At 47.5% G+C, this 20,454-nt stretch overlaps 1 protein-coding gene across 1 annotated transcript in view; it reads left to right on the top strand.

Moving 5' to 3' along the window:
* The first annotated feature begins 530 nt into the window (after nucleotides 1–530).
* The window catches only part of GRIN2A (glutamate ionotropic receptor NMDA type subunit 2A), a 107,089-nt gene continuing 87,165 nt past the window's right edge, over nucleotides 531–20,454 (top strand). Inside the window, exons 1-3 of the mRNA XM_089476707.1 lie at nucleotides 531–708; nucleotides 2,245–2,446; nucleotides 4,371–4,793. Of these exons, the coding sequence (XP_089332833.1) occupies nucleotides 4,374–4,793 (420 nt within the window). The 5' untranslated portion in view covers nucleotides 531–708; nucleotides 2,245–2,446; nucleotides 4,371–4,373. The remainder of the gene's footprint in view (nucleotides 709–2,244; nucleotides 2,447–4,370; nucleotides 4,794–20,454) is intronic.

The raw sequence follows: 20,454 nt of genomic DNA, 5'->3' as shown, positions 1-20,454 counted from the left end.
GAGGGGAGGGGGCTGGCTCCGGCTGAAGCCAGGCTCCAGGAAGGGCCCCCCAAGAAGCCCCCGGGAAGAGGAGCAGCGCAGCCCCCGAGCTGTAGCCTGCCTCCTTAACGCCTCCTTTTGCTTTGGGTTTGGAGAGACTCAGGGGCTGACTCTGGTCCCCAGAGCCCCCGAGCCTGCCCTTCTCGGGGCTCGCTTTGGGGCAAGAGCCAGAGCCCTTCTTCCTCGGATGGCAGGGAGCTGCTGCTGCTGCTGCTGCTGGGGATTGTAAAAGTCTCCCAAGCTGCTCCGCTGCTTGTTGGGCATTGGCACCGCCTTGCTCCCACTTGGAGCCCAGGAAGGACTTTCGGAGGAGGAGGAGGAGGGTGTGTGTGTGTGTGTGGTGTGTGTGTTGCGTTGGCATCGGAGGCAGGCGGCAAGGAGGGCGCTTTTGGCGTCGCCACTTTCCTTCTTCGGCTCCTGCCTTTTTCCTGCGGCGAAGGACAAGAGCCACGCGGAGGATCCCTAGAAGCATGCCTTCTATGGCTCTCTAAAGGAGAAGGAGAAGGAGAAGAGGCTCCCCATCCTGGAAGACTGGCAAGAAGGCGGGGAGAAGAGCCCTCCCCCCGAAAAGGAGACCCCCCCCGGCGCCCTTTCCTCTCGGGGCTCCAGCAAGCCTTTGGCGATGACTTGGAAGACTCCCAGCTTGGCATTATGGGGAGGGCCACTGCAGTGAGTCACACCACCCCCCCCTCCTCCTGGGCTGGCAGAAGAGGGCTTAGATGGGGCGAGAGAGAGAGAGAGAGAGAGAGGTGTAATAGACTGTCATGTATTGGCTATATACAGAGATTGGGGGGGAGGGTCGTGTGGGGTGTTTTGGGGCTGGGGTTTGGCACCTGGGGAGGGGGCGACTCCGCTTGGCCCCTTTGCCAGGGTGAGTCTTGATTTACTTGCAGGACAAGCCCCAGCCAGCCCCGGAGCTGGGGATCGGCGCCTACGAAATTGATACCCTTATTGTTATTACTATTATTTTGGAAGATGCCTTCCTTCTGCTGGGATTTAAGGGGCATTTTTTGGCTATATATATATATATATATATATATATATATATATATGTATGTATCTGAGAATGGGGCTCCTCTCTTGCTTTCCTTCCCAGAAATGAAAGCCCCTTGGAGCCTGAAAACAGACCTAACGCCTTCCGTTGCTTTCCTCCTCTTTGCCTGATGAAGAAGCCCGTGTGACTTCGGAAACTTGCAACCTGTAATGGTGCATTTGGGTTGGCCCCATAAAGAGAGCATTGGTTGGATGTTAGTGGCTTCCCTTTGAGCCTGGTGGCACTTACTCTGGAGTAAACACCAAGCTAGATGTGCTCCAAGGTTGGCTGAGCTGGGTTTTGTCCTCCAGGGATTAAAAAGAGAATGCAAGCGTTTGTCAATCAATCAATCAATCAATCAATCGCCTGTGAGTTTGCACCTTGAAGGTCCCCTCTTGAGTCCAGGGGAGGCTTACTTTGGAGTAAGCAGATCCACTTTGGAGGACTGCATCAGCTAAAAGAGGAGACTGGATTTGCAAGAAGACTGACTTTTTGAGTAAAAAACAAAATGGAAAGAAAGACTCTGAGGATTGGTGCCTCTTTGGCAAATCCAAAGGGAAACATTTGAATGACCAGCCTGGGTGTAAATTTACTCCAAAGTAATCCCTGCAGAGGGTAGGATCTTTACTCTGGAGTAGGGAATCCTGCGTGGGATCTTGGCCCCATTTTTGCAAAGCCCAGTAATTCTGGTCTGGTTTGGAAAGGGGTTGGGGTGGGCTTCCTTGGGAGTAAACCATGCCTTGGGCCAGGCATCCTTGGAAGGGTCCAGATTGCCCAGGGAAAAAGGTTGGCCACCTGGGCAGCCTTTGGTGGCGTGACAACCACGCAATGCAAGCCTGGTCTCATGCCACCTTGCTTATTATAACACCGCTCTTTTTCCTCTCCAACTTTTCCTACACCTTTTTAGCATCCTGACCTTTCCAAGGGATGCTGCCTGTGCTTCCAGCTTGACTCCCCAAAAGGGGTTTTTATCAGCTGCACCCAGGTTTTCTTGGCAAATTCCCCCTTGCCAAGTCTGTCCGGTTGCCTTCCTATTTTTCCCTGTGCCAAGGTAAATATATAAATAAAGTGTGGCTTTAGCGCTAATGCGGTGGTCTCCTCTTCTTCCCCCTCCTCCTCTTTTCTGCATCCCTTCCCTGCCTCCTTCTCTCCCTCTCCCTTTCCTGCCACAGACCACCACCTTTGCAAGGATAGCCATCTCTGCCTCCTCCGGAGGAGGCCATGCTGCTGGTCCGGATGCCCAGAAGCCTCCATCGCCGCCTCCCCACCTTGGGCAAGAAGGATGGCAGCCCCCCGTGAGGCCTGGCTCTGAGGACGCCTGCGAAATGCCAAACTTTGCAGCCCAAGAGGAGGCTACAGTTTCTCACATTCCTGGTAAGGTTGCTGTGGAGTCCACATTTCTAAGGCTGGGGGGGTGATGCATCACAATTGAGGAGCATGAGGAGAGAGAGCATCCTCAGGAGTGATGGTCAGAGGAGGGTGCCGCGCATGCTCCAGCCACCTGGTGGCGCTCTTGGCCTTGCCTGCTTTCCATGGGGGGGGGGTTCCCCTTGTGAATGGAGAGCACCCAAGGCTCCAAAGATGCTCCCAGGAGCCCTTCGCACTCCTACGCACTCTGCAAAGAAAGACGGGCCGGCGGGGTTGCGGGATTTGCAGCAGCGTGCCATGTGCGCCCATGTGCCAAGCATGCTGTGCCAGGTCCCTCTCTCAAAGCACTGCAGAAATATGCCTCTGGCTGGCTCCCGACCTTAGATTCCTTGCACGGTGTGGTTTCCAACACAAACACATTGGTTGTGGCATGGTGGTGGGCACGCAAGGGAACTCCGTAATGCCCCCAATAATGCCAACCCTTCCCAAAAAGGAGAGGTGGATTGTAAAGGCACAAGGGAAGAGCTGGTTGGTGGGGCTAGAGTGTCGCCCTCTTTGTGTGGTGTGTGTATGTGTGTGTATGTACACGGGGGTCTTTCGCCCACTCTGACTGCGGTAATGGGAGGAGGGGGAGAGAAGTCTGCCCTGCAACAGCCGAGGCTGAGTTTTGAATCCAAATGAACACTGGGAAAAGGGAGGAGGGCGAGCTCTTTGAATAAGCCCCTCGTGGTGGACGATGGGTGGGGTTGTCATCAATGGGAAGGGGGAAGGTTTGGCTGGCAGGGGGAGCTGATTTTGCAGGGGAGCAAGGAAGACTCTAGCCCCCCTTTTGCACACACCTCTGCCACATTTAAGGCATGGCACCCCCTTAAATCCACCTGCCCAAAGTCACATGCACCCCTTCTGAAAGCAGCACAGAGTTGGGGTTCCCACATCTCAGCCCTGCAGGAGAGACACCTTCATCCATGTACCCCTTTCCCCCCCCATGATCCTTGCTTGCTTGCTTTCCCCAAAGGCTGTGAGTTAAAAAAGACCCAGGAGAGCCGAGCAGAGTCATGCCTGCTGGAGGTGCATGCCAATGCCAGGCTGGGAAAAAGAGGAAAGAGCCAAAGAGAAAACAGGCTTTTTGAGTAATGTGTGCTGGAATCTGCTTCCAAAATGTAGCCCCTTTGGTGCATCTAGTTGGAATCGATTTCCCTTTTTGGAACGAGGAGGGAAAGGAGGCATTATGTGAACTGGTCCTCTTTGTAGCCCCTTCTTTAGCAGCAGTGCCAGGAAGAGGTGGCAGACATGGCCTGGACCCACCAGATGCCTTCAGTTTGGCAATAGGTGTTCCCCCCCAAAAAGGCAGAATTGAGGGTTTCCAAAATGGCCCATTATATACAGTGGGATAGTTATTACTACTACTACTACTACTACTACTACTACTACAGTGGGCTCTTGGTATCCTCTGGGGTTTGGTTCCAGGTCTTGCAATGGATACCAAAATCCATGGATGCTCAAGTCCCATTAAATACAGTGGCATAGTAAGATGGCGTCCCTTATATAAAATAACAAAATCAAGGTTTACTATCTGCAGTTTATACTTTTTTGGGGGGAGTAGTTTCAAACTGTGGATGCTTGAGTCCGTGGATAAAAAATCTGTGGATACAGAGGGCTGACTGCATCCTTGAAATATTTATATCTAGCAAACCTACACAACCTCAAATGCCATGGCAGTTAAAGTGGTGCCAAAGTGGATTATTTCTGCAGTGTGAACACACCTTTGTGTCACTTTTGCCCTCTGCTCTGTGGGTTCATAGCTGTGCCAGGCTGAGGTTTCCACTTTTAGGTTGCAAGAAAGAGTGAAGGGTTAGTTGAGGGAAGGATGTTGGCATAGCTTCTTGCCAGGAGGGTTCATCCCGCTTTGTTTGCGTCTCTTTGTTTGCAGGGCATGGAGTTGGCCAAGATGGCGCAGGTCTGCTGGCATCTGCTGGTGCTCCAGGCTCTCCTGGCGGAGTTGGCCCTGGTCCGCGGGGCGGAGAGAAGTTACCCCATCCTGAACATCGCCGTCATCCTGGGGAGGACGCAGTTTGCCACGGAGAGGGATGTCCGAGGTCTCTGGGCCAGGGATATGGCGGCCAGCCTGGCCATTGATGTCAACGTGGTCCCCCTCTTGGTCAACCAGACTGACCCCAAGAGCATCATCACCAACGTCTGTGACCTGATGTCTGGCACCAAGATCCACGGGGTGGTTTTTGGAGACGACACCGACCAGGAGGCCATTGCTCAGATTTTGGATTTTATTTCCTCTCAGACTTTCATTCCAATCTTGGGCATCCATGGGGGATCTTCCATGATCATGGCGGACAAGGTAGGAGGAAATGATACCTTGTTTTCAAGCGACTGCACCTTCGCTGCCATGGTCCTGTCTGATGCAATCTTGGGTTTTGTCGTTTCCTGAGATATCTGGAATTCTGAGCCTGAAACTAGAAATCCCATGATTCTGTAGGAGGCAAACCATGGCGGCTGAAAGTGCTATAAATGTGTAATGTGGACTATATTTGGTATCGGGAGTCAGAGGAGAATTAGAAGGAAAGAAAATGAACTTAACGGACTGAGTCACTCTTGGCTTCTTGGAATAAGCTGTACTTGCTGAATCTTTGGAGAGAGATTACTGATCGATGAATGGATCGATCGGAATGATTAGGCTTTTGGCTTCCTCTGAAGTTGGTGCTTGCAAAAAAAAAAAAAAAATAAATAAAAAAATTGGTCCTCCAGATGTTTGGGATCTCAGCTCCCATAATGGCTGAGATTTCTGAAAGGCAAAGATCTGGAAGACCAATAATGGTCCCATTCTGCACCTCAATATCTCCTGGTGGAATGGGTACCAGACCATGGTGCCAACATTGGGGCAATGTTGGAGTGTCCCGGGGGCATTTCCCAACTCATTCCCCCAGTGACTCCCAAACTTTGCTCTTCCAGATGTTTTGGACTTCATCTCCCAGAATTCCTGGCTGTGGATTCTGGGACTTGAACTTCAAAACATTTAGAAGACCAAAATTTGGGAGCAACTGGGCGTGGCATCTGGCCCACCTGGCAAAAATAGTTTTCAGGGGGGGGGGGAATGATTGTTTTTTCCAGGGGCGACATTTTAGGAGATCTGAAACCAGAGAACGGTGCTTGTTTTGGAAGAGACTTGTACCTCCTTGGTGTTTCTGGAGGCGTCCTTCTGAGGGGATGATGATTCTTGTTGTGCCTTTGGTTAGCCAAGTGTATTGTTGAAGTGTTTGGGAAGACTGGTGTGTTCTGGATGTCAGTAAGGACACTTTCCCATAGATGACGGAGTGGGGTTTTGCTGGGCGATGTGCTCTGACCGCTCTGGACACAATAAAAAACGGGATTTCCAAGCCGTCCGTCTGCCCAGCTGGGTGTGAAAGGACTTCTCTGCTACCACGGACTGCTATCTTGTTTTAAAAGGGATTATTGGGATTGCAGGTTTAAAATGGATTAACAGTCCATTCCCTTTCCACCCCCAAGAGGATCCTGGGAAGGGTAGTTTAGTTTGGAAGCGGGAGGGAATCCTTTGCGAACGTCCTCCGCAGGACAGCTCCCATAATCCTCTGGGGAAAAGTAGGAAAGCATGACCTGTGAAACTGCCATGTTGCCCTTCCATGTGTGGCGTTGCATGTAAATGCGTCTCAGCATTTATTTAATCCGTACATGCTCAGCAAAGGAGCAGCGCATGGACATTTAGGACTGCTACGGTGCAGCATAAAACCACGCAGAGTTTGGGGAAAGTGTCTCTTTGGGGAAAATGCAGTGTCCAGCTGGGCTGGCTGGGGGATTCTGGACATTGCAATCCCCCCAAAGAGGCACTTTTCTCAAGCTCTGAAGTGATGCAGAGGTTGGTGTTGCAAGGATGCTTTGCAGAAACAATAAGAAGATTTGCAACAAAGATTTGCATTAAGTGGTGCATAAGTTTGAATTGGTGGTGTGTCTGGAGAGGTTGCGGTGCTTTTTGGGATGTGCAGACAAACCAAAGTACAGTGATGGGGTGATTATAATAAATGAATGATGATTATCATTTTTTTAAAGGAGTGATATTAATCAATGGAAGAGAATAGGAAAACAGAACGATGCCTGAGATGGGATGAAGTAGCTCAGATTTCCAAGAGAGAGGCCCCTACTAAACATACTCACTACAACAATCCCAATTGGGGAGGAATAATCTGGATTAATCCTTTGATTTGCCACTTTTTCAGATGCATTTAAAATGTCCTGGCATCTCTCTCCTCCTCCCACTTTCCCTCTTTATCCTCAGCTTATTTCCATTGCTGCAAATGAAGTTCCAATGTGCAAAGTTAGCTTCTCCTCCATTGATTCAGCAGAAGGGGTCCGTGGGAACTCAACCTTTCCCTTCCCAGTTGGCTCAGGCAAAAGCAAACTCTTGCAGCCTCTCCTTGCTTGTATAGCTTCCCTTATCAATAACTTTTGCTGTCTTGAGCACATTCTGATAGCGCAGGGTCACCTGTGTCTCTGTTCTTTTTTGAACATTTGGGAAATGTCAGAGGGTTGTAATGCTCCAGACTAGGCCTGGGTTTGTCACTGTGCAAACCCAATCTATTAAAGTTGTACCTTTTTCCTAGGCTGAGGTCCACCACTGTGTCCTTAATGGTTAATAATAATAATAATAATAATAATAATAATAATAATTGTTACCCGCCTCTTCCCATGGACTGAGATGGGAAACAACAACAGACCAACAAATACATAGCATCACTGTAATATCCATATTACAGTGATTCCCAGACCTTGCTCCTCCAGATGTTTTGGACTTCAGCTCCCAGAATTCCTGACTGTTGGCCAAGCTGGCCAAGGGGTTCTGGGAGTTGGAGTCCAAAACACCTGGGGGATCAAAGTAAGAACAGACAAGGTACAGTCACGTTAATTCACTTTTAAAATTCATCATTTACAAAATGTGCAAATCCAAGAAAGGCGTTGTTTCTCCTTCCTTTTGGAACGTCTCTCTGCAGAGAAAGCGAGCTGCAGATTGCCAGCCGACCTGGCCTTGCAGTCTTTGCTGCCCTGCTAATTCTGCCACCTTTTTGCAAACCACCCGAAAAGCTTTGTGTGCCAAGGAGCCTTTTTGAACCAATCTTGTTTGTCACTTCTGCAAAGGGTTGATGATAATTTGGCCGGGCGGCTGCTGACTCCAGAGCCACTTATTAGCTTTTCAGCAAATCGTTTCCTCCTCCATGCATCAGGAAAACAAAGAAATATGAATGGTCCCACCCCACCCAACCTCAGGGCTGGCTTTGCAAACGGCGAGGAAAAGAAAAGACCCAAAGGACCCCTCTTCCAAAACCAGACATCAGAAAAGTAACAATAGAGCTGGATTCCCACCCGTTTTGTCTCCTGCCTCTCTCCCTCTTTGCTTTGCTTAATTCTTAATATCTTGTTGGTATTCAAAAAAGATATTTGGTAATTTTTTTGGGGGGTATCCTTTTGGGTTTGTAACAATAATCCAGTTTGACGCCACTTTAACTGCCATGGCTCCATGCTGTGGGATTCTGGGAATGACATTTTGTGGTACCAGAGTTCTCTGATAGAGAAGGCTAAACGTCCCACAAAAAATACAGTGGACCCTTGTTATACACTGAGGTTTGGTTCCAAGATCCCCCGTGTATAACAAAATCCGTGTATGCTCAAGTCCCATTACATATAATGGCATAGCAAAATGGTGTCCCTTATCAAAAATGGAAAATCAAGGTAAATTTATACTTTTTTGGAACATTTTCAATCCGTGTATAAAAAATCCGTGTATAAGAAGGGCCGACTGTACCATCCCCGTAATTCCGTAGCATTGAGCCCTGGCAGTTGAAGTGGTGTCAAGCTGGATTACTTCTGCAGTGTGGATGAAGCCAGAATGGGGTCCCAAGGGCCACATCTGGCCCACGGTCTGTATTTCTCCACCTTCAGGGTTCAAAAATGCCTGCAATATTTCTTCTATAATATTTTTTGGAAGTCTGGGGACTTTGGGCACTTTTGGAGGGCCACAAAATTGAGTCCCAAAGGCCACCTCTGGCCCATCGTCTCCGTTTCTCCTCCTTGAGGGTGCAAAAATGTCTACCGTTTTTTATTTAATGTCTTTTAGAAGTCTAGGGGGTTTGGGCGTTCCCAGAAGGCCACAAAATGGGGTCCCAAGGGCCACATCCGGCCCACCGCCTCCATTTCCCCCACGTTGGTCTAACCAGTCCTCTGAAAGCTCCTCACCGGCCTTTTCTTGTGTGAACCGAACAGAAGGGCGCTCAATATTGTCTCTGTCAAACATGCTTCCTTTCTCCACTTTGTCATCCATTAATGGCACCGGAGAACACACCGGCTTTAATTGGAGATGACAGTTTAATAGTTTTCTCTCTCCTTTCTTAGCTCCCTCCGACGTTTCGGAGATGAAAAGCGGGACACGTGTGGCCAAGCAACATCGGAGCGTGGCCCAGATGGCAATTATTATTATTATTATTATTATTATTATTATTATTGAGGAAGGGTATGCAAGCTGGGAAAGGCTCCAGCGGTTTGCTTTTGCCTGAGCTGCCTGGGAAGGGCAAGCCTATGCCCTCTCCTTTCCCTCTGTTCATTTAATTGAATGCATGGTTTGAAGCAATGGAAGTAAGCTGAAGACAAAAGAGGGAAAGCGGGAGAAGGAAAGAGAAACCGGGACATTTGAAAAGCAGCTGAGAAAGTGGGAAAGCAAAGGGATTAATGGGGAATATCCTTGCAGAATTGGCAACGTTGGTGGGTTTGCAGTTTAAATAAAGTGAGGAGAATGGCATTTTAGCAACCCCATTTTGCATATGTGTACCTGTCTCTTTGCATCTGTATGTCTCTGAATTTTTGGAAGCTACTTCTGAATGCAAGTTCTGGCGAAAAGGCAGGGTGCAAGTGAATCAATATCGAAAGTGAACAGGAAAGGAAGTATTCCTGGAAAATAGAAAAGCGACAACAGCGTTGCAATGGCCGTGTTATCAGGGCTAGTCTGAGAGATGGAGCCCCTCCAAAAAAAGGTAACTTTTCTGAGCGCTGGATAACGCCAAATGCAGCCGCAGCTGCAGCCAGGTCTTGTTCGTTCATTGCTATTAATTTGGAGTCTCCTGGGAGATTTTTTTTGTGCAAACCTGAAATGCAAAACCTCTGGATCCTGCAGTCAATATGCAGCTGGATACAATTAAACCCGAGGATTATAAATAGCTAAATGGGGAAAAAAGGAGTGAGAGTATGAAGGTAATCTCTTTCTTAGTGCATCGGACGCCTGTGGAAATATTTAATTACCAAGCAAACGTTGTTGTTGGGGAGGCGACGCGAATCCTTCGGGTTCTAATTAAGTATTTGAACGACTAATTCTTGCCGATAGAAGACCGAAATGCAGCCCCAAATACTCTATGAGGTGACTGAGAGGTAAATCCTTAGGTATGGTTTGCATTGAAGTAAGCCTGTAGGGAGCTACAGTGCTCTTGTTTAGTGTCCGATTATGACTCTGGAGATCAAGGTTCGAATCTCCACTCGGCCATGGAAACCCGTTGGAGAGTCACACTGTCTCAGCCCCAGAAAACCCCATCCTAAGTCTGCCTTAGGGTTGCCATGAATGATTTGTAGGCATACAACAACAACAACAACAACAACAACAACAAGAAGTCTTATATGTAGGATTGGAACGGATGAATGGGAAATGTGCAGCTGGAAAGGTAATGGAAGCAGCAAGGGAAAGCGAAGCATTTGTCTCAGGTGGAAGATTTGGGGGGACAGCGGCAGCGAGGGATGGGAGGATTGCTTGATTGGTGCACTGCCCCTCCCATCATTCTTGACCCTTGGCTGGATGCTTGGATTGCATTGAGTCAACATCTGGAGAGACGTATTACTCCCAGAAGCCCTTGCCAGTTGGACCAGCAATCAGGAATTCTGGGCACTGAAGTCCAAAGCATCTGGAGGACCAAAGTTTGGGAAACACTGGAGCGCTGGACTATGACAGTCTGGAGACTAGGGTTCAGGCATCAAAACCCATGGAGTGGTCTTGGGCAAGTCACACTCTCTCAGCCTCAGAGGAAGGCCATGCTAAGCCTGAGAAACCCAAATAGGTTTGCTGTCCGGTGGCCATAAGTTGGGAATGACTTGAAGGCACACAACAGCAACAACAACTCAAGGTTGCAGAGGTGGAACCACAATGAATGTTTCCAATGGTTGTGTTGAAAGGAACTGGCAAGTGCAAATCTCTCTGGTGCCCTATTTCACTATACCTTGCACTATTTGCACTATTGCATTGATTGATTGACTGACTATATCTTGTACTACTTTCCCTCTCTCTTGGAGAAAGGGACCTCCTTGATGCTGGGCGAAGCACCACTTTGGTAAAAAATTCAGTTTTGGGATTTGGCCCGGAGCAAACCGGCGTGGACTGAGGCACACCATGAATGTTTCATGGCTCTTTTAAGTGCTTTACATGGAAATCTTGTCGGTTACGTAACGCCACGAGGAGAAGGAACACGCTTTGGTCGGCCGCGTCCCGATAATGCGTCCCTTTCCTCGGTGCCTCTCTCGCACCGCTTGTGAATTAAGGTTTGACTTAACGTGGAACATTTCTCTTGTTTTCAGAGCAAGGCAGCTAATAGTTTTGGTCATTTGCAAGTGGAGATGGAAGAGGTTTTAGAAAATGGTTATAGCTTGTATCACACACATACACACACTTACATTGTAGGGCAACCAAAGTTCAAGAGATTCAGGTCGCTTTGCAAAGGCGGCTGCACTGAACTCTTCCACAGAGATTGGGAAAGTTACTTTTTGGGACACGTGAAAAAAGAGAGAAACCTTTCCAGTCTTTCATTTGCTCAGTTGTAGATCATTGGAGAGATCATTTTCTTGTTGCCAATTTGTTGTTGTGCACCTTCAAGTTGTTTCCGACTTTTGGGGTCAGCGACCATACGATGGGGTTTCTTGGCAAGTTTCTTTGGAAGGAGTTTGCCATTGCACTCTCTGAGGCTGAGAGAGTGTCACTCACCCAAGGTAACTTAGTGGGTTTACATGGCCAGCCAACAGATTTATATATCTCCTTCAAAACGGGGACTTAATAGAAGTTAAAACAAATGCAGTATGACCCACCATATCCATGGGGCCAGCACCCATATTTCACTTCTACTCTCTCTAGGCATTTTCTAGGTCCTCCAGCATGGTTCCATGGTATTTTTTTATGGACATTGACCATAGAGTTGTGCTGGAGGACCTAGAAATGCCTAGAGGTGTTCTCCCTAGGAATCTCTAAGTCTTCCAGCATGACTTTATGGTAAGACTTCACTAGGTGCCACTTATTATTCAATAGGGTTTGCTCTTCTTTGCAGTTTCACATTTCCATATCATGGGTTTTTCTTGTCAAGATTCCTCAGATTGGGTTTGCCATTGCCCTCCTCTGAGGCTGAGAGAGTGCGACTTGCCCAAGGTCACCCAGTGGGTTTCCATGGCCAGGAGGGGATTCGAACCCTGGACTCCAGAGTCAAAAGTCCAGTGTTCAAACCATTACACCATGCTTATTAAAAACTCTGGCCATCTTGACCACACTCAGAGGTTGCCTGAGCTCCCATGGCCTGGTTTGTATTGATCGATTGGTTGTACTTATATCCCACCTTCCTCCCAAAACGGGATCCATGTTGGCTTGATTTTAATTCATGAAACGTTGCAGGTATTATGCATATATCTTGCAAATGTGGAAAGTTCAGATCAGACCAAAGATGCCCCTTCCCATTTCGACAAAGGCACTCGGTGCACCCAAAGTAGAGCGGAAACCGTTTCTCCTTTCTTTCGCTCCCTTTCTCTCTCTGTGCCCTGAGGAAAGACAAGACAAATCCATTCCCAGGCCCCCTTTTCACTCCACGCGCGTCAAAAGGCATCAGTGTTAGATCTGGGGATCCAGAGATGTGAAAAGGCAGCTCGTGTTCTAGCCTTGACTTCGCCAACTCTGTCACAACTTTGCACTACGGAAAGGAAACCATCCAATGTGCAACGTGAAGGGGAAGAGAACCAGAGAGCCATAGAATGATAGAGCTGGAAGTGACCCCAAGGGCCACCTATTCTAACCCCCTTTCTGCTATGCAGGAACTCTCAATCAAAGACAGATGGCCCTCCAGCCTCTGCTTAAAGACCTTCAAAGAAGGAGACTCCATCAGTCTCCAAAGCAGCATCTTATACTGTCAAACCGCTCTTATTGTCCAGAAGTTCTTCTTAATGTTGAGGTGGGATCTCTTTTCCTGTAGCTTCCATCCATTGCTCCATGTCCCAGTCTCTGGAGCAGCAGAAAACAAGCTTCCTCCATCCTCAGCATGGCATCCCTTCAAATACTGAAACAGGGCTTTCATCTCACCCCTTAACCGTCTTTTCTCCAGGCTGTAAACACACCCAGCTCCCTAACTCTGAGAAATTCATGATATAGCCATGCTAGTCTGTATAATCAGTATATACAGAGATTTTATAACACCTTTAAGACTAAGTGAAAGAAAGTAAGAAATGGTCAGCATGAGCTTTCGTAGACTCCAGTCTGCGTCTTCAGATGCTTTGGCTTCCACTCCACCAAAAGTCTACTTCTTCAGTCTGTGAAAGAAGCTCATGGTGACAACTTCTTACTTACTTTTCGTTAGTCTTCAAGGTGTTATAAAACCTCTTCTCAAAATGGAAGAACTTAGATCCTCATCTTCTACCTGATGATGACCCATGGCAAGGGACAGGTCCTGGGACCTGACAACCATACCTGTGGCATGCCACCTGCCCAATGTTGACATCTCTTGCAAACAGCCTGCTTGATGCCCGTATCTCTTGCAAAGGGACCATCTCCTGGACTTTGCATTTCGACACCAAAACCACCCAATTCCTTGAGCGGCAAAGATTTAGGTCATGTTTTCCAAGTCTGTTTTTGGGTAAACGCCCCTCCCCTCCTCCCTTGCCACTTCCGTGCCACTTTTCCCAGGATGGCATTGTAGGTGCCTTTGATTTCCATCCCATAAATGCATTGGGGAGGCCTTTGTTTCATCCCGCCGTTTTGCTAGCCCTTGCCCTGTTGTTCTGACTCACAGGTGGGTTACACACCGCGGCCGCTGCTTCCGAGGCAGAAAACACATTGCTGAGATGTTGTGTTTGGGTAAATTGGGCCAGAAGACAGGAGAGACATGCCCCGCCGGGAGAGAAAACTGCTGTAGATTTTAAGGGTATGTTTTGTTGTTGTTTGTTTACCCATAAACAAACAGTACTAGTTTATAAAACCTTTCCCAAAGCTAGCGGTGAATATGGCCTTGGAGATCTCCTACCCAATTGCAAACGTGTTGAGTTTTGTCTGCTGCTTCCACTTACAATCTTTCATCGGCTTAGAGCAAGTTATTTCTGCACTACAAATCTCTCAGGAATCGGGGAGTTGTAGACCTCCCCAAAACCCCAATCCTAAAATAAGATTGCCAGTTAAAAATCATCCCTGACATGGAGGTTTCCAGGTTCCCAAAACATGATAATAAGATTTATTTATATATGATGCAGATGCTTTACGCCAATCTTATATCTTGTTGTTTTTGAAGCTGTTTTGATTCAAGCTCTAGGCTTGAATTGAACCATTCATTTAATTGCTTCTTAAAAACATGCCAGGAGAGAGTTAGGGCAACTTGCAAAAATAACTTTGGGGGGAAGCTAGAAGCATCAGAAGCCCCAAATGCTTGGCCACATGGGTCCCAGTTTGCCCCCACATGAAATGTTGGAGGGTGAGAATTGATTCGGTGGGTCCACTCTAGTTGGGATTCTCCCAATGGGATCATAGAGAGGTGGAAGGGTCTCCCAGAGATCATGTAGATCAATGCAGGATCTCCAGCTAGAACAGTGGTCTCCAAACGGGGCTCTTTAAGGGATTTTTTGGACTTCAGGTCCCAGAATCCCAGACTATTGGCCAGCATGGCTGAGGCTTCTGGGAGCTGAAGTCCAAAATCTCTTAAAGGGCACAGTTTGGGGGCCGCTGAGCTAGAACCTCCCCAGCAGGGAGCTGTCCAGCCTCTTTTGAAGAAGGCAAGAGAAGGAGATGTCACCATTTCCTTAAGCAACTGGGTCCACTGCAGTGAAAAGTGAGAGCGTTCAAGCATTCATCTGGAAAGACCATCCCCAAAAGGCTCTGGGCGGGTAGTTTAGCCAAGATCATAGAAGGCTAGAGTTGGAAGAGACCCCAAGGGCCATCCAGGTCAACCCTCTTCTTCTGCCATGCAGGAACTCCCAGTCAAAGCATCCCCATTGACAGATATCCAATACAGCCTCTGTTTAAAGGCCTCCAAAGAAGGGGACTCCACCACTTTCCAAGGCATCTTATCCCACCATCCAACAGGTCTCACCATCAGCAATGTCTTTTTGTGTTTGTGTGGATTGTGGCTGTTTTGATCGCATGCCGCCAATGCAGTCCAAATGATGCTGAGAGATAAAACTGGTCAGCCACCAAAGCGTTATCAAATGCCTTGTTCTTTTTCTTGCAGCCTCCCTTCCTGGCCAGGAACGGTTTGTTTTATTAAAATCCCACTTACTCTCTGGCTTTTTATTTATTCCCCTCACTTTTAAGATCTTAAAAATTATATTTTCAAACATTTCAGTTAATGTCCTGCCTCTCTCTTTCTGTCCCATTTCCATAATACGTTACGGTTGTTTTTATTCTTATGAGCTGCAATATATATATATATATATATATATATATGGCACGGAGATATATTGCCAAACAGCACAAGGAGGAATAAAACACTGGCCCTTTTCCTAGCATTGCTGCCAATTTGTCAAGGGCTTGCTTCTATTGCCGTAAGTGGCATCATGGTGCCTGCAGTCTGAGGCTGCATCCACACTGGAGAAATAACCCAGTTTGGCACTGCTTTAACTGCCCTGGCTCAAGGCTATGGAATTCTGGGAGTTGGAGTTTGTTGTGGGGCCCAGAGCGGAGCCAAGGGCCATCCAATCCAACCTTCTTCTGCCATATAGGAATAAATAGGATCCTAGAGTTGGAAGAGACCCCCAAGGGCCATCCAATCCAACCTTCTCCTGCCATAAAGGAATACATAGGAGGTGTTTAGCATCTTCAGAGTTTAAGGCCTGACTTTGGTATAGAAATCGCCAGCCGTCCTTGGATTCTGCTGTGACCCTTCCTTTCCAATCTGGTCCATATTTGCGTTTTGTTGTAAGCAAAACTAGGCGGCCGAGAAAGCATTGCCAAATCCATGTGCGCCAAAAGTTGCTGAGCGTGGCCGCTTGCAAAGTTACCTCCAAGTGCCCCGGCGGTTTGCCTCGGCCTCTCGTTCTGCCCTGATCTCTTAATTAAAACGATCCCCCCTTTCCTCCCTTTTTAGCTGCGGAGAAGGACTCCGAGAGGCAATTAGTCAGTTTTTGATTAAAGGTAAATGCGCCCCTGGGTAAAAAAAAGAGAGAGAAAAGCCTGGTAATGAGATGCTTATGTAACATGGCATGAGGCTGAGTGCACACCACCGCCATTCCCGCAAATGTACATTATTTTTTGGGGTCATCCGTTCTTAATTAAGAAGGCACCGAGGGTTACGGACACTTTCGATATTTAAGCTGGGATACGGTGCAATGCAGCCATACCTCCGCTTACAACGCTTCTGACCAAGAAGATGCTTTTTGCAGTGTTCATTAAAATGAGGATCCAACCCAGCCCCCCTTTTCTTCTCTTCTGTCTAGCTGGAAGCTTTTTTGCAGCATTGGCATTGGGAGGATGGTGAAGGAAGGCTAGGGAAAGACAGGCCTTCAGCGTTTGGTTGGAAAGCTTGACCTGGGAAAGAACAGCAGTAAACACTGCAAGAAAGTGCTTGACCTGGGATTGCAGTAAACAATGCAAAAGAGCTTGTCCTGGGAAAGAATTCTAGGTGATCCTACTGTAATTTGTGTGCTTACATAGAATAGGCCAAGAAAATGGCAGCATAATCCATTACTGACGGGCAGCAAAACAGAGAGAAAAGAGGAAAGCAGAACGGTGAATGTGTTTCTATGGTCATCTGCTCCCCCTGGCTTTAGGCAACAGCTTTCCTCCCGTTTTTGTCCCTCGACGTTAAAACTGACCTTGTCACCACATTGCCATACCCACAAAGCTTTGCCTTTCTATGGCTGTTTGTGCCGCCTGATTACAAAGGTCCTTCTTGGGTTGCAGCGTTGCAATGAATCCTGCAAAACACCCAAACAGAAGTTATTTGGGAAGGCTGGCTGGTTCCAGAAATACAGCTAGAGTGCTTTTTATAATTGTCTTGCTGATGGGAATGGAGGGAGGCAGCTGCCATATTTGCAAACAATGTGTGTTTTTTAAAAGCCAACACAAACGCACACAGACAAGTCAAGGGAGATCCCAAGAGGATGCAAATGTTCAAACCAGATAAGAAGCAGGGAATGCTTCTGGATGTTGTTGGCAGCAAAGCTTGGGGAAGAATTGGAGATGATGTCTGGGCTTCTGTTATGGAAATGGGATGGAGAGGCAGCTTTGGCAGATTCAGGCCTGTTGGTGGGAAGGATCGGTTAGGTTTGGATCACGAGGGAGAGCAAGTGAGCTAAGAGGACCACTGGATCCTTTCAAAGATCGGTTTCCAGGCACAGAAATGGAGGCAATGACTCGATTTGGGAACATCTGAGAATAAATCTTGCCAAGGATATCTTAGGATTTCTTTGGAGGGTGGTCATCACCATTGCTTCCTTCTGAGGCTGAGAGTCTGTGACTCGCCCAAGGTGGGCTTCCATGGCTTAGCTGGGATTCGAACTCTGGTCTCCATCAGCATAGTCCAACTCTCAAAGCACACTGGCTCTCTCATTTTTAAAATTAAGAATGTGGAACTAGAAGGAGTGTTGGCTGGTGGACCCTACATTGAAGGGGATCTATCCAAAGCAGAACCCTATTCCACCGCATAATTTCAGCGCCACAGGTAGCGCCTTTAAAGCTGCCTTGACTCCCTTCTCAAGAGGAATGCAGGATATAAATTCAATCAATGGATGAATAATTCAGAATAAAACCTGGGATGGACTGAACGTCAATGAATGACACGGAAGCCTCCAGCTGCTATGGAAGAAAAGCAGGCAGGAACTGGCCTTTGCAGTTATTCTGGATGACATTTTGCACGTTTTGTGTACCTTTCGACGCCGTTGAAGCCATTTATCGTTGCCAGTCCTGGCTCAGATAATGAATCTTAAACCCTTCTGGTTAGCCGGAAATACAGAGTTAACCCATAGCTAAATGCCATTGATTTAATGGGCTGACTATAACAGGATAATTGAGAATAATTGAGAATAACAGGCCAGTATGTTTAAAGGAAGCGTTTGGATATGAGTCTCTTTATCTCTTAGAGAATCATCATCATCATCATCATCATCATCATCATCATCTATATTTATATACCACCTTTGGGATTCAAGGTGGCTTAAAGTTTAAAACAAGTAGCATACAGCTAATATATCTATACATCTATATACCTATTTATATCCATACCTTTATATCTGTAGGAGCCAGCTTCTTCGATGACCTTTAAATAGATTTAAAGGGACTTAAAGTTGTTTCTGACTTATAGTGACCCTAAGGCGAACCAATCATGGGGTTTCCTTGGCCAGTTTCTTCAGAGGGGTTTTGCCATGGCCTTCCTCTGAGGCTGAGAGAGTGTGACTTGCCCAAGACCATCCCATGGATTTACATGGCCAAAATGGGCTTCTTCATAGTCCTAATCCAATGCCTGAACCATCGTGCTACACCTGGCTCTGCATATACATAGCATATACATACCCTGAAGGTAGTGGTATACACCATAGTTTAAAATAACTTTGCGCATGGAGCACAAAGTTTGTGTGAAATGGACCACTAGAAACAAAAGGGCCACAAACTCACAAAGCCACCCATGAAAAAAGGCTGGGTTTTTGGAGTGTTTTGGATTTTGGAATTCCAGATAAGGGAGATTCAATCTGCAGGCTCAAATGCTGAATTTTGTATTTGGTGTTGGAAGTTTGCAGGACCCTTCTCCCCATCCTGCCCAGAGCTGGGTATCCAGATTTATAGTTTGGTAACCCAAAAGCTGGCCTTGGTCCTGCCCAACCATCTGCTCAATAGCAAAAGCAAGTCCATTTCTATACCGCTTCTCAGTGCACTAAGCACTCCTTGAGCGGTTTGCAACTGAAAGGTAATTGCACCCGACAAGCCTGTTGCTCAAAGCATCTCCTTCCAAGAGGGCAGTGTCAGTTTTGGGGAGGAGGAATGGGTCATTATTCCCTTCCTAGGCTATGATAGTCCCACTTTGCACGAAGAAAGATCCCCGCCGTTCCCATGCAGAAGCTCCCTTGTAAATGCACATGTCTCTGCCACACTTCCACCCACTCCTCTTGTGTGGGAGAGTGACGGGCTTAGAATAGACAGACAAAGGCAAAAACTCTTCTTCCCCAAGACAGAGAACTGAACATTCGCTGCCCTCCGCCTCTTCCCCACGTCAGCGTCGTGGTTTTTGCAACTTGGCTTTCTAACCCTCCTTTTCCACCTTTGAACTGTGCACCTCTTGCCCCAAAGCCAGTCACTTCTCAACCCCCCCCCCCCCATTCTGGCCACCATTGAAGCCACGGGTGCCTAGACTTTGGCAATGACACCAAATTAGGAGGAGTACCTAATCCCCCAAAGGAGAGGATCAGAATTCAAAATGACCCAAATAGACTAGAAAGCTGGACCAAAGCTAACAAAACAAACTTCAGCATGGAGAAATGGAAGGTAATGCACGTAGGCAGAAAAAATGAAATGCATAGATATAGGATGGGGGACACCTGGCTTGATATAGGTATAGATATAGGGTAGGGGACACTTGGGCATACTCTAGTTGGAGATCTTGCATTGAGCGGGAATTGGACTTTGAGGGTCCCCTTCCAGCTCTAGGAGTCTGTGAAAATTTAGGGAGGAGGGTGAGATGGGGGACACCTGGCTTAAGGAGACTTATACATGTGAAAGGGATTTAGGAGTCCTAGTAGACCACAAGTTGAACATGAGTCAACAGTGCGATGTGGCAGCCAAAAAGGCCAATGCAATTCTAGGCTGCATCAATAGAAGAATAGTGTCTAGATCAAGGGAAGTCATAGTGCCATTTTATTCTGCTTTGGTCAGGCCCCAGCTGGAATAATCCTGTGTCCAGTTCTGGGCAAAACAATTCCAAAAGGACATTGAGAAACTGGAGCCATGTGTCCAAAAGAGGGCCACCAAAATGGTGAAGGGTCTGGAATCCATGAAGCACTATGAGGAAAGACTTAGGAAGCTAGGGATGTTTAGGCTGGAGAAGAGAAGGTTAAGAGGTGATAAGATAGCCCTGATTAAGTATTTGAAGGCTTGTCACAATGAGGATGGAGGAAGCTTGTTTTCTGCTGCTCCAGAGACTAGGAGACAATGGAGCAACATGGAAGCTAGAGGAAAAGAGATTCCAGCTCAGCATTAGGAGGAACTTCCTGATGATAAGAGCTGTTTGATGGTTGAAGATGCTCCTGTCTTGGAGAGTGGTGGAGTCTCCACCTTTGGAGGTTTTTAAACAGGGTCTGGATGGTCAAGAATGCCTTGATTCTGTGTTCTTGCATGGCAAGGAGTTGGACTGGATGACCCTTGAGGTCTCTTCCAACTCTATGATTCTCTGAAAACTGGTATTAAAACCTGGGCTGGATTCACCGCTTGCAGCTCTTCTGCTTTCACAGAACTGCCTTCCCTTCTTCCTTCTCATTCCCTCCTAGCTTGGAGCAACGTTTTCCCTTTTCTCTCTGGCTCTCCTCTCCATGGACCTCATGTTTTTCTGTTGGCTTGTGAGCCTGCAGCAGGGACGCGACGTCTCCCGTTTCCGTACTGAAGCACGTATGAGGCATGTTATAAATAGTGAATGGTGAAGATGTCCTTAGGTTACCCCACAGAGCTACCATGAAACGTGCCACCTCCGTAGCATGACACCTCTCCTCCAGGCATGGAAGGAAATTTAACAGCTCTAGGAAAAATG

The sequence above is a fragment of the Sceloporus occidentalis genome, unplaced genomic scaffold (assembly GCF_023333645.1).
Source record: "Sceloporus occidentalis isolate IW3139 unplaced genomic scaffold, rSceOcc1.0.p SCAF_10, whole genome shotgun sequence".
Classification (NCBI taxonomy): Eukaryota; Metazoa; Chordata; class Lepidosauria; order Squamata; family Phrynosomatidae; genus Sceloporus; species Sceloporus occidentalis.
The sequence above is the reverse complement of the archived record's forward strand: the minus strand, read 5'-3'. Positions and strand labels throughout refer to the sequence as shown.